The sequence below is a fragment of the Meriones unguiculatus genome, chromosome 10 (assembly GCF_030254825.1).
Source record: "Meriones unguiculatus strain TT.TT164.6M chromosome 10, Bangor_MerUng_6.1, whole genome shotgun sequence".
NCBI lineage: Eukaryota > Metazoa > Chordata > Mammalia > Rodentia > Muridae > Meriones > Meriones unguiculatus.
This window is the reverse complement of record NC_083358.1, coordinates 23,225,960-23,240,801: the sequence shown is the minus strand read 5'-3', so window position 1 is coordinate 23,240,801 and position 14,842 is coordinate 23,225,960. Positions and strand designations below refer to the sequence as shown.

At 38.2% G+C, this 14,842-nt stretch overlaps 1 protein-coding gene across 1 annotated transcript in view; it reads right to left on the bottom strand.

The window, feature by feature from the left end:
• The window catches only part of Terb1 (telomere repeat binding bouquet formation protein 1), a 41,734-nt gene that overhangs the window by 18,681 nt on the left and 8,211 nt on the right, over positions 1-14,842 (bottom strand). Inside the window, exons 8-11 of the mRNA XM_021655354.2 lie at positions 13,486-13,638; positions 11,066-11,197; positions 9,933-10,058; positions 7,989-8,146 (exon numbers count right to left, since the gene is read on the bottom strand). Of these exons, the coding sequence (XP_021511029.2) occupies positions 7,989-8,146; positions 9,933-10,058; positions 11,066-11,197; positions 13,486-13,638 (569 nt within the window). The remainder of the gene's footprint in view (positions 1-7,988; positions 8,147-9,932; positions 10,059-11,065; positions 11,198-13,485; positions 13,639-14,842) is intronic.

The window sequence follows — 14,842 nt, the reverse complement described above, 5'->3', positions numbered from 1 at the left end:
TCTACCTCCCAAGTGGTGGGATTAAAGATGTATACCACCACCACCCAGCTAACGATCACTTATAAATGGCAGCACAATAACAGGCAGCAGTGGAATAAGATACAAAGACAAAACAAAAACAAACTAAAAAGATGTGAATAACCTATGCAGGTTTGATAAAGCTTAATCCAAAAGTGACTACTTAAGATATAAACCCTTAAAGGGTATATCAATGTGAAATTTAAAATACTGGGGAAGGGAGGGTCTGGAAAGAGTGAAGGGAGGGAAAACTGTGGTCAGTATGTAAATGTATAAGAGGAGAATAAAAATAACAAAGTAAAATAAAATCCTTTGGCTGGGGATAAAGATTTTGCAAGCTTCCAATGAAAGAAAGTAGGTCACACTGAGGGATTAAAATGACTTTGGACACGAAGAATAACATGAAAAGCTGTAACACAGTGGAGCAATGAAGCAAGATATAAGAAATTAAGGGAGCAAGAAAAAAAAAGACATGGTGGGGGGAACCCTTCATTCTAGAATCTAGTTTGTTTTTCCAGATGGCTATGAATGAAGAAACTCCAACACAAGCCAATGAGATGGCTTAGTGGGTAAAGAGAGTTTGCCAATCAAGCCTGATGAACTGAACTCAATCCCCAGAACCCACATAAAGGTCAAAGGAAAGAACCAGCTTTACAAAGTGGCCCTCTACCCATCACACACATCCCAGGGGACTCTAACAAAGCTGGGTTTGGTAATTTACCTCTGATACCTCTAAGTACAACACAGATCTCATGTAGCCCAGGGTAGCCTAAAATTTACTATATAGCCAACTTAGTGTTGGCTTGAACTCCTGGTCTCCTGCCTCCATCTTGGAGGTTGGGACTACAGATGTATGCCACCATGCCTGATGGGAGATTCTTTATGATAAGAGAACTAAGTAAACTAGCTCAGTATTTTTTCACCTAAACTTTAAGCTTTCTTTAAGATTTAAGCTTTCTTTAATCTTGTTGTGAATTTTGTCCTTTAAGCAGTGTAAACTAGAAAGCCATATATATCTTGAGAAGACATGTCTTCAGTGTATAATATCATTTTCTTAGTATCTTCTCTTGCATTAAATACTTAATAAGATAGCTAATTGTGCTTCATCTGACTCTGAAATTGCTTAGTCAAGAATGCAGAGGTAACTAAAAACATAGAGAGCTGCTCACACACATTACTGACAGCAGAGCTAGGCTCAATCTCTCTACTGTGGCAACCCCTTCAATATACTGACTACCATGACCAGCCAAATTATCAATTAATTATAAAAATATATTTAGATTTGTGTTCTAAATCTAAATTCTAAATTACATCCAATGTGCTCTTTCTCAGAAAGATGTAGAAGAATGTACTCCATCAAAAGAAAAGACTAAAACAAAAGGTGAAATTAAACTATGAATGACATAAACAAATCTATAAAATTATGCTACAGAAATATCTGACATGAATTAAAAAAAAAAAAAAGACAACCCAATTCAAAATGGGACATTTCTCCAAAGAAGATAAATTGCACTGAAGAGATGCTCAGCATGATTAGGGAAATGGAAAAAAGATACCGACTTATAAGATGATAATTTTTAAAATGGAAAATAAGTTTTGGCAAGATGTAAAGAAGGAACTCATGTGCAACATTGCTGGATGTGTAAAATGGTATATACACTATGGAAACCAAAGTGGCAGTTCCTCAAAAAACTACATATCGAATTACACCACGACCCAGCAATTCTACTTCATAAGAAGTGCAAGCAAGGCTCAAACATTTGAGGTATGTGCATGCTTGTGTACTTGTGTGTGTTGAAAGTTGAAGATTTAGCATGGTCAGAGCAGCACTGGCATGCAAAGCCCTGGGTTTGGTCCTTAAAACTTCAAAAAAGAAAAATATATAACATGTATATATTATATACATAACTGTAAGGACAGAAAGTAATAGAGTGGCTACCAGGGCTAGCAGATTATAGAGTTAGAAGTTATTTAATGAGTTAAAGTTTAGAATGATGAATGTTTTGGGAATAGCAGCTGTCTTAATTAGGGTCATTATTGCTGTGATTAAACACCATGACCAAAACAATCTGGGGAAGAAAGGCTTATACTTCCATATCTCTGTTCATCATCCAAGAAAGTCAGGACAGTAACTCAAATAAGGCAGGACTCTGGAGACAGGAGGTGATACACAGGCCATGGAAAGTGCTGCTTACTGGCTTGTTTCACATGGTTTGATCAGTCTGCTTTCTTATAGAATTTAAGACAAGCAGCCCAGGGGTTGCCATATCCACAATGAGATGAGCCCTCCCACATCAATCATTAATTAAGAAAATGCCCCACAGGCTTGCCTACAGCCCAATTTTATGGAGGCATTTTTTCAACTGAGGTTTCCTCCCTTCTGATAACTTCAGCTTATGTCATAAAACTAGCCAGGAGAGCTACCCTTGTCAACTTGACATACAAACGCATCACTCTTAAGCCACAACCTTAAGATTACACATTAGTAAAGGTATCACAATACAAACATTTTACAAACCAGTCCCACAGCCTTATAAATTTAAACACTTTAAAAGTTGTTTCTTTAAAAATAGCCAATTTCTGATGTCTATCCAATTTGCCTTTCTGAATGAGGATTGAGCATCTTACACAGAGTCCTCTTTCTTGATTAGCTTGTTTAGGTGTACAGATATTAGTATGATTATATATTAGTATAATATATATCTAATATCCACTTATAAGTGAGTGTATACCATGTGTGACTTTATGCTTCTGGGATAGCTCACTCAGTATGATCTTTTCTAGATCCCACCATTTGCCTGCAAATTTCATGATTTCCTTGTTTTTAATTGCTGAGTAGTGTTCCATTGTGTAAATGTACCACAATTTCTGTATCCATTCCTCCATTGAGGGACATCTGGGTTGTTTCCAGTGTCTGGCTATTACAAATAAAGCTGCTATGAACATAGCAAATGTCTTTGTTGTATACTTGAGCATCTTTTGGATATATGCCTAGGAGTGGTATATCTGGATCTTGAGGTAGCACTATTCCTAATTGTCTGAGAAAGCGCCATATTGATTTCCAAAGTGGTTGTACAAGTTTACATTCCCACCAGCAATGGAGGAGGGTTCCCCTTTCTCCACATCCTCTCCAGCATACAGGGCAGGAGCCTACCACAGAGGGCCCCTGAAAGACTCTACCCAGCAGGATATCGAAGCAGAGGCTGAGACTCATAAACTAAATTTTGGACAGAACGCAGGGAATCATATGAAAGAAGGGGGAGATAGAAAGACCTGGAGGGAACAGGAGCTCCACAAGGAGAGCAACAGAACCCAAAAATCTGGGCCCAGGGTCTTTTTTGAGACTGATACTTTAACCAAGACTATTCATGGAGATAACCTAGAACCTCTGCTCAGATGAAGCCCATGGCAGCTCAGTGTCCAAGTGGGTACCCTAGCAAGGGGAACAGAGGTTGTCTCTGATATGAACTCAGTGGCTGGCTCTTTGATCACCTCCCTATTATGGGGGAGCAGCTTACTGGGCTACAGAAGAAGACAATGCAGACAGTCCTGATGAGATCTGATAGGTTAGGGTCAGATGCAAGGGGAAAAGGACCTCCTTTCTCAGTGGACTTGGGGAGAATCATCGGAGGAAAAGAAGAAGGAAGGGTGGGATTGGGAGGGGATAAGAGAAGGGGCTACAGCTGGAAATAAATGGGCATAAATTGTAATAAATTTATTACAAAGTGAATAAATTGTAATAAATTTAAAAAATAAATTAAGAAAATTCTAATTTCTATCTCTGTGCATTCAAGGCTAGCCTGGTCTACAAAGTAAGTTCAGGATAGCCTCTCCTGGCCCTCACAACACAGGCCCCAGCTGCTTTTCATGATCCCTTTGTGCTTTAGGAACCAGTACCACCTGGGTGACTCTTACACTGCCAACCTTGTCCACCTCTGGAATACAGCTTCTCAGAATATTTCACCTCAAGATGCTGGTCTCAATCATTGTTATTTCTCAGGCTCAGCTAACCAGCATCAATTATCCCAGTAAAGAAAAGGTTTCATTTCAATGTTTTTGTCTCTTGTTAATCACAGCTAATCTTCAGCCTCAGCTGACCACAACCACAGAATCAAAATAGCTATTCAAAATAGCAAATATGCAACAGCCCCAGGTCTTTGACTTTCAAAGTTCCTTCTGAAACTTCACAAGCCAGGTCCATCATCTTCATTGCTCTCAACAGTCTCATCTTCCAAATGATTACATACAATAGATATTTTCAACAACTAGCACATTTAAAAATAAACAGGGCATGGTGCCACATGCCTGTAATCCAAGCACTTGAAAGGCAAAGGCAGGAGGATCAAGAATTCAAAGTTATCTTCCACTACACACTGAGTTTAAGGTTATATGAGATCTGTCTTAGACAAACAAACAACAAACTCACCAATCTGCTGGGTCAGGTGGTCCATGCCCTTAATCCCAGCACTCAAAAGGCAGAGACAGAAAAACTGGTCCATGTACCAAGGCCAACTTGGTCTGTGCATTCTAGGCCAGCCAGCATTACAAAGGGAGCCCATAATTCAAACAAACAAACAAACAAACAAACAGAAAATCTAGAAACAAGGGTCAAGGAACATGTTGCACAACATTATGAATGCCCTTAATATCCCATAATTGTGCATTAAAAATGATTGAAATGGAGCCAAGCATGGTGCTCACACTGCAGAGGCAGGAAGACTGCCACAAGTATGAGGCCATCCTGATCTACAAATCAAGTTCTAGGCCAGCACAAGCTACAAAATAAGACCTGATCTCAAAAAACGTAAAGAAATTTTGAAATAAAAAACGGTTATATATTTTTATCACAATTTAAAAGAACAAATAACGTAGTTAATTAGGTAACAAGTGAACAAAATGAAAATTACATATCAAGTTGTCAATGGTTCAGTCAGTAAAGCACCTTTGAAAGCATGAGGATTTGAATTCAGATCCCCAGAAACTACATAAAAGTCTAGGCATGGTGTACACTCTTGTAATCCCAGAAAGAGTGACACAAGAGGTGGACACAGGCAGATGCTTGGAAGCTTTCAAGTCAGCTCCCCTGGTGTATGTGGTGAAGTTCCAAGCCAATATGAAACTGTTTCAAACAAAAAGTGGAAAGCGCTTGAGAACAAACACCCAAGGTGTTCTCTGACTACCATACAGATGCACCCCGACCCAAACAATGCGTGTGGAGAGAAGTCACAGAGTCCTGAGTGAATGTGCACTGTTGACATGGGCACAGTTATGTCAAGGCGCGGTACTTGAAATCATGCCTTAAACTCATGGGAGTGGCAAAGCCTTCCACAGGTGAGGCTAAGAGGAATTGGCAAAACCTTCTTTTGGACCAAGTATGAGTGTTTACTAACAGTGGACAGTGTGCAAGAACTTCCGGGATGTGCAACCTGCTACTTCCCACTGAGAGCTGCTAACCCTCTCTCCTTGTGCTCTACGTAATAAAGTCACTGAGCTGTCGGGTTGTGCAGTAGGCGCTCTCCATCACAGTAAGCACAGGCCACCCAATCTCAGCTTTTATGTATGTGTGTCTGTTGCTTCTTCAGTGTCGGTTATTTCTTTTTTGCAGTGTCAGCCCAGTCAGGTTTCCAGGAACAAGCCATGAAGACTGCATCCACATCAACATGAACACACACATACTCTATGTATTTATATATAATTTACACCTCAATAAAAATATTAGGTGTGGTGCACACTTTTAATCCCAGTACTGTGGAGGCAGAGCCAGGCAGATTTCTGTGAATTCAAGGCTAGCCTGGTCTACAGAGTGAGTTCCAGGCCAACAAGGGCTACACAGTGAAACGCTGCCGTGAAAAACCACCCCCCCCAAAAAAAAACCTGCTTACTATAAAATTGCATACTGTTTTAGTCAGCATCAGTCTCATATGCACTCCCCGTTCTGTAAAGATTGATTTATTATGAATTTATGTATGAGTGTTTGCCTCCATGTGTGTATGCTCACTATATGCATATCTAGTACCTGTGAAGACCAGAAGAGACCAGATCCCCTGGAATTGGAGTTACAGATGGTTGTGAGGAACCACATATGTGCTAAGAACTGAACCCAGGTTCTCTGCATGAGCAGCAAGTGCTCTTAACTACTAAGCCATCTCCCAGGCCCTCATACTTCTTACATTTATTGCATCTTTTGACCTTTACCATCTTAGTTTCTGCAATTACTCTGTGATGCTTGTACAATGATGGATTCATCTACTGATGCATTTGTCAGACCATACATAGCCCTGCTGTTTAGACACAAAACTGCCTAATCTGGGAGTGGGGTAGAGATCAAAATTAGATAGTTTCTTCTAATTTTGTTGAACTCTTATTCAGATGTTAGATCTCTTTTTATCTTTCATGTAGCTTGTCTTTTCTCTTACCATTTCTGCTTTCTAAAAAAATCATTTAGGGGGCTAGAAATGAGTCAGTACTTAAGAAAGTTTGTTGCTCTTCCAGAAAACCTGAGCTCAATTCCCAGCACCCACACTGGGCAGCTTACCACCCAATTCTCACCATTCTGGCCTCCACATGCATGCAAATGCAAACACACACACGCCACATGGATGCACATGCACACACCTTTAAAAATCATGCGAGGGATCTGAAGAAATGGCTCAAGGGTGAGGAGCAGTAACTGCTCTTTCAGATGACCCAGGTTTGGTCCCCATCATCCACATTGCTCATAACTGTCCGTAATTCTAGTTTCAGAGTATCTGATGCCCTCTTCTGGCTGCCTTGGGCATCAGGCGCATGGTACATAGACATAAATGCAAGTAAAACACTCAGGCACATTAAAATAAAATTAAAAAAAAAAGTCATTTAGGAGCTGAAGAGATGGCTCAGTAGTTAAGAGAGCATACTACTCTTTCAGAGAACCTGGGTTCAGTTTCCAGCATCCACATCAAGTGACTCATAACTACCTGTATGTCTAACTCAAGGTCTGACAACCTCTTTGGGTTTTTTTTTTTTTTTAGGGCACCCTAAAATGTGTGGCATGCACACATATTCACATATAAATAAAAAGAGTAAATAGGACATGAAGAAACAGCTCAGTAGTTAAGAATTTCTGCTATTCTTCTAGAAGATATGCATTCAAATACCAGCACCCATGTCAGGCAGTCCAAAAGCACCTATAACTCTAGCTCCAGGGCATCTCAATGTCCTATTCTGAGCCCTTCGGGCATTAAGAGTCCTCCCCCCTCTTTCTCTCATACATACACATGAATAACAATAGAATATTTTTATGATAAAAATATCTATATCCAAGGTTCAGTCCTTAAGTATTACTCTTAAAATTTACATTAAAATTTTGTTTGTTTGTTATCAAGACAGGGTTTTTCTGTGTAGCCCTGGCTGTCCTGGAACTCATTCTGTAGACCAGACTAGTCTCAATCCACCTGCTTCTGCCTCCTGTTCTGGGATTAAAGATGTGTGCCACCACCGCCTGGCTTACAGTAAACATTAAAAAAAAAAATAACTGGGGGCTGGAGAGATGGCTCAGAGGTTAAGAGAACTGGCTGCTCTTCCAGAGGTCATGAGTTCAATTCACAGCAACCACATGGTGGCTCACAACCATCTATAGCGAGATCTGGTGCCTTCTGCTTGGCATGCAGCTGTACATGCAGGCACAACACTTATTTATTATTATACATAATAAATAAGTAAATCTTTAAGGGCTGGAGAAATGGCTCAGTGGTTAAGAGCACTGTCTGCTCTTCCAAAGGACTTGGGTTCAATTCCCAGCATCCACATGGCAGCTCACAATTGTCTATGCCCCCAATTCCAAGGGATCTGACATCTTCATACTAATGCACATAAAATAAAATTAAATGAATTATTAAAAAAATAACTGGAGAAAAACATTTTTACTGACAACCTCAATTATTTTAAAATATTTACAGAGTTCTATATTCTATGAAATGAAAAAAACCAACCTCTTTTTCTTCTCTTTCAAATTGTTTTATTCTGCATATAATTTCCTTTGCTGCCTTCCAGTACTCTTTAAGATTCTCCTTTTCATTTATGTCCTTTAGTTGTTCTGCTCCATTTTCATGAAAAGTATTCCCTCCTAGACTTAGAGATAACTTCTCAGCTTTGTAATATGGAACAGGGAGGGGTAGGGGAGAAGGGATAATGAGTTTATCATTACTAGAAAAGTTACTGTCACACTTAAAGGAAAACTAAATATTCTACCCAAAGAACACACAGCATAGACTTAGAACTTAGGCACAAATTAGACTCTACTTTTCATAGTTACAGGAAAATAACATATGAAAATGCTATTCCAGATACAAAATTACTGGCTTTAAAGTAATTTGTTTGGAATGAAAGAATTAAAGTCAGAGTCAATCACACGTTAAGCATATGCTCTACTACTCACTATATCTCTAGTCCCACAGTAGATTGATTGTTTTGGTTAGGTTTCCCTTCACTTGACATAAGTTATAGTCATCTGGGAAGAGAATATCAACTAAGATTGCCTGTATCAGGTTGTCTGTAGACAATCTTTGAGTCTGTGGGGACATTTTCTTAATTAATTACTGATGTAGGAAGGCAGATCACTGGAGAATTGCCATCCCTGGGCAGGTAGTCCTGGGTTGTATACAAAGGCGAGCTGAGCAAGCCATGTAAGCAGTATCCCTCCATTGTCTGTGATTCAGTTCCTGTCTCCAGGTTCCTGCCTTGAGTTCTTGTCCTTGCTTCCCTTTATGATGGACTATAAAGGGTACGCTGAAATAAACCCTTTCCTTCCCAAGCTGCTTTTGGTCACAGTGCTTATTACAACAGTAGAAAGCAAAAGGGGGACAGAGATATGTTTCCAACATTGTCCTTTTAATAATTTATTATGGTCATAGTTTTTCATTCACAAAAAAATCTTATAGCGATTACCAGCTCTCTGGGCTCAGCTAGACTGCTCATCAATTCTTTGACTACACTAGGCTCCTTCCTAAGCTAGGACCTGTGCTTAGGCCCAAGCTATTCGCCCATAGCAGATTTCCTCTTCTCACAGGATTAACTCTAGACATTCAGATCTCTGTTCAAAAGTCACTTTCTTCCTATGATTTTGGGCCCTTTCTCCCAAAACCTTTACTGCCTTAAATCTGGGTCAGATCACTTTGTTATAGCTTCCCACGTATCTGCAATCCACTCCCTCACAATCTTTATGTCAATTTATAATAATACCTAATCTCAATTTTTAGATTTTCTTTACTTAGACTAAACTTATGGGCACACAGTTTTCTCATAACTGTACCCTCAATCCCAATGCCTTACATGGTACTTAGCACATAGCAAAAATTCCAGTTTTAAGTAAATGAACAAATGTACTCTTTAACTTAGAAATAAATTACAAGGGATAAAATAAGTGAATTCTCTCAGCTGATGCTATCTGGGTATTCTCTTCTACACAGAGCTTGAATTTGTTGAAAATACCCTAGTAGTCATTTCCAAATTATGTATGTTCTTTTCAAACCCTTCTCCCCCCAAAAAAACAACTTTGAAGCTAAAACAGCTTGGTTCATTAGAGCACATATAAATTTCTCTTTAGCAACTTGGGTTATTTTCTTTTCCTTTGGAACAGGAGTCTCACTATGTAACTCAGGTTGGCCTTGAACTCACAAAGATCTGCTCCTAGGCCTGAAATCAAAAGTGTATGTCACTATACCCATGGCTGATATTTTGGGTTTTTGTTGTTGTTGTTTGTTTTTTGAGTCAGAGCTTTTATTTCATAGCCTTGGCTGGCCTGGAGCTCCCTATGTAGACCACACTGGCCTTGAACTCATAGGGATCTGCCTGCCTCTGCCTCCCAGGGCTAGGATAAAGGTGTGCACTGCCATACCCAGCCAGTTGGTACTGTCCTAAAGTAATGGTAAACTTACTAATCTTTTTGCAGTTGTAAAGCACATAAGTGGCAGCTTTGCTTAGATCTTCATTCTTAAAATCAGTTAAGGCTTGTATCATCAGTGGAAGCCCATTGTTTTTTAAAAGTTCAAACTGATTTTCCTCTGTAAAAAATATCAAAAATTAAAAATTTTCATAAAGTATGAGGTCACAATGCATCACTGTGATAATTATGAACATAATTCAAACTTTAAAATAAAAATATAATTTCAAAAGTATTTTCTATTTAGGTGATAATTTGCTTACACAAACTACAGTTTCATTTCCAAAATATAGCCACATTCTAAAATAAGATATTTCTAAAATGTAGCCACAGTGTACCACACCTCATAAGGGTATATAAATAGCTCTCATTTGGTTTTTTTAAAAGTGAAAACTGCAGAGATTTTACAGTGATTAAGAGCACTTGCTGCTCTCACAGAGGAACCAAGTTAGGTTCCCAACACCCACATCAAGTGGTTCACTACCACCCGTCACTCGAGGGGATATGATACCCTCCCTCTTCTGTCCCCTGTGGGTACCCAGAGACATACAAATACATAAATAAAAACACTCTTAAAGATTAAGAGAAAGAATAGAGAAACTGATAGAGGGAGCAAAGAATGAGGGAAGAGAAACAGAAGGGAGAAGAGCAGAAAAATGGGGAAGTGAGAGGAAGAAGGGAAATGACTAGGAGAGAGGAAAATACAGTATGTTGGAAAGAAGGATTAGATCAGAGGGAGATTAGGATGCAAATAGAAAGAGGAAATAAAACCTTTGAAAGTTTTCACTGAAGGTTAGAAGAATTGACCTTTCAAGGGGTTTAGCAAGATAACAGGATTACAAGTGTAAACTGACGTGGCAAGAAGACTAAAAATGGAGACAGACAAGAAGAGCAGAGGAAGTAGCTGTTACAATTGTACTGGTGAAAGTGGAAATAAGCTAGGGGCAATGGAAAGAAATATAAAGAGAGGTAGAACTAGAGGCTTCAGTGACTAATTGAATAGAATATAAAAAAAATAAGAAGCTTAAATGACTAAGAGAAAAGCTGGATTTTAAGCCTTTCATACAACAAGAGGGGAAAGAAGCAAAACCCCACTGTTTCAATACACACACTGAATTGAATACTCACCACAATCCTCTGTGCAGTGACCAATGGCAAGTATGATGCTAAATTTTTCTCCTGAATCAAGACTTTCATGAAGCAGTAATGCCAGAAGTGTAGAAACAATGTGGTATTTGGATAATACCACTGTAAAAGTAGCTAATAGTTTAATACAGGAAAAAAAATAAGTACAAATTTAAAATTTCTAGTGTACTTGTACATGTTTTCAGAGCTTATTCAGGAAGAAAATCATATGCCTATATACTATCTAATATATATATGTTGTGTAGCATCCACTATGTGCATACACATATGTCATTTTAAGTAAATACATTATAAGAAGATGATGGCTTATTATAGCCCTAATTATATATTCTTTTTGCTGTTGTTTTGAGACACGGTTTCTCCATGTCATCCTGGCTGACCTGGAACTCTCTATGTAATCAGGCTGGCCTCAAACTCACAGAAACCCACCTGCCTCTGCCTCCCCAGAGCTAAAATTAAAGGCGTGTGTCATAGTATCTAGCCCTTTATATTCTTTTATAAAGAATGTTTTCTTATTTGCTTTGGATGGTGCTGTAAATATGAACCAATACTGTAATATTCCTAAAATCAGAATATTCATACATTTACCTTATATATCTACTCATATCTACACTGGACATTAAGGCTATTACAAGATAATCAAATTCTGCTTGACACTGAAATACTCTCTTATCTGGCTATGATGCTACTAATGTTAATGATGTAAGAAAGGATATATAAACCTATGGTGAGCTGTGATGAGATATAAGAAGTCTACTATGTTAAGCTATACTTTTCCTCATAGGATACATATTTATTTTACTAAGACAGGCTCTTACAGAGCCTAGGCTGGCTTTAAACTAATTAAGCAGAGGCTAACCCTGAACACTGATCCTCCTGCCTTTACTTCCTAAATGCTGGGTTTATAGATATGCACTACCCTGCAGGGCCTTCATAGTGCTTTTAACAAAATTCATCCAGAGTCTAATAATATTGGTATGAACAAAAAGGTTACGAATTACTCAAAGGACTGTATCTTTTTTTTTTTTTTTACATTTACTTATTGTCTTTGTGTGTGCAATTGCATGTGTGCCATGGTACACACACAGAGGTCAGAGAACAACTTTACCGGGAGTCAGTTTTCTCCATCCACCATGTGGGTTCTAGGATTGATCATACAGATTATCAGGCTTGGCAGCAGGCACCTCTACCTGTTGATACATCTCGTGAATCAAGGGACTATATCTCAACTATTTTTGTGTCTCCAGGACCCAGCACACAGCAGGTATTCAGTAACTACTTATTAAGTAGGCATCTAGAGATGCTTAGTAGTTAAGAGAACTAGCTGGTCTTACAGAAGTAGACTCAGCTTCAGTTCCTAGCACTGACATGGTGGCTCACAACCACCTGCATCTCCACTTCCAGGAATTCAATGTCCTCTTGTGGTTTCTATGGGCACTAGGCACATAAATGCTATACATACAAACATTAAGACAAAACTCATATACATAAAATAAATCTTTGAAAAGTCAGCCATCTACTTTTTGGGTTGTTTGTGAATGTAAAGACTTCCTTATTACAAGGACTTACAGACTACCGTTCTAAGTGCTTATACAAACGAGAAGATGTGTCCTTAGCTCTGGTTCTGCTGTGCACTCATGCCCTGGGTATGTCAGATGTCACACTTGTCACCAAAAAGCATATTTTAATTTTTTAAGTTTTATGTATATTTATGTGTCCCTATAGAAGAAAACGCTACATGTTTGCAGGTACCTGCAGACACAAGAAGAGATATTAGATCCTTGGATATGGAGTTACGGGTGGTTGTGAGCCACCCAGAACCTGGGTGCTAGGAACTAAATTCAGATCCTCTGTAATAGCAGTAAGAGCTCGTAACTGTTGAACTACCTTTCCAGTTCAAATCTAATTATTTACATAATTCCCCAAATTTTATGAGTTTTCCATTTCTGATATCTTAACGTCTTGATTTGTTATCTAAAAATTTTTATTAAAATTGCTTTTTTTTATTTTTAAAGAGAGGGTCTCATGGTGTTATCAGGGCTGGCCAGGAACTCAAGAGATCCACCTACCTCTGCCTACCAAATGCTGGGACTAAAAGCATACACCACTACATCTAATGAAAACAACTTTTTAAGTGAAATAATGATTTAAGAACAACAGGATCTTATTTTGATTCTCTCATTAGACCTAAAGTCAGAAGACTTAGCTATGCATCCTTAAGGAAGTTGTAACTTTCCATTGGAAAATAAGGAATAGGAATAGGTAATTTCTACGATTCCTTTCCATTTGTAAAAAGCTAGAAAAATTGCCCACAATAGAATTTAATGCAGCATTTCTACATTCAGCATGCTTAGTTCAAACAAAGTTCAATTACAGAAAACTGACTAAACATTTTCACTCACAATTATTAGTAATACATGCATTCATGGTCTTTGTCACCATTACTGCAAGCTTCGCACTGGAAAGAGTACTGTGTGACTCAGACTCCAGTTGGACGAGAACTTGAGATAGAACATCCAGTCCACCCGCAGATACAAAGCAGTTCTGAACACGTGCTAAGGAATAAAGCAGTAAAACTATTAATTTCTCAAAAAAGACAAGTGCATTGTTTCATTCAATCATCTTATATTAAATACATTTAATTTCAAATACTGAAATTCCCCAAAATTATAGAATTAAAAGTTCAACTTCTATTTATGTACATACACATACATCCATACATATAAATAGTTACACTCTCCTTGAACATAGTACAATTATATATATATATGTATATATATATATATATATATATAATAGGACAGTGCTTTATTTTGTATAGGAAATCTTTCTTTTCATTTCTGAGAGCTGGTGTATTCTATAATATTATCAGACTATCCTTAATAATTATTAAACAAGTATTTCAATAACGCTATAAAGAATACGTTCAGTAGGGGTGGGTGTAGAAGAGTGGTCTAGTCCTATCACCTTAGCACTGTGGAGGCAGAGGCCAAAAATAGTAAGCTGCATCCTCGCCTACAGCAGGACCCTAACTCAACATGGTAACAATGAAGAACAGATTCATTCATTTACCTTGGTATTATAATCATCAAGCTGCCTATTTTCTAAATTCCAACATAACTCATCTTAGACTGCTTTACTCTAAAAATGACAATGTATCTCATTTGTTTAAAAAACACTATTTTTATTTATTTATTTATTTATTTATTTGAGAAACAGAGTTTCTCTATGTAGACCTGGCTGTCCTGGAACTCACTATGTAGACCAGGCTGGCCTTGAACTCAGACATCCTCCTGCCTCTGCCTCCCAAGTGCTGGGATTAAAGGCGTATGCAACCATGCCCTGCCACATATGCCTTTTATTTGAACCCGATTCTTTTGCTTTCTGGAGCACAAAATTCTAACATATCATTGAGCAAAGATTCAATGACAGATATATACAAACATATATATATATATGTGTGTGTGTGTGTATTTTTTACACACACACACACACACACAACATATGTCTATATATCATGCATATATAAAGTCTATATTTGAGACAAAGTCTCACTATTTACCCCAGCCGGCTTTACACTCAAGATTCTCTTGTTACTTATTCCCAAGTGATATTAGAGGCATGCATCACCACGGCCCAGTTTGAAAATAGTGTAGATGAAAAAGTATCTCCTGAGGCTCTCAAGTCTCTGAAGTCTCTACAGTTCCTGTCCTAGAAACAGGCTTATGCCCAATGGATATGAGGCTACTAATTAAAATC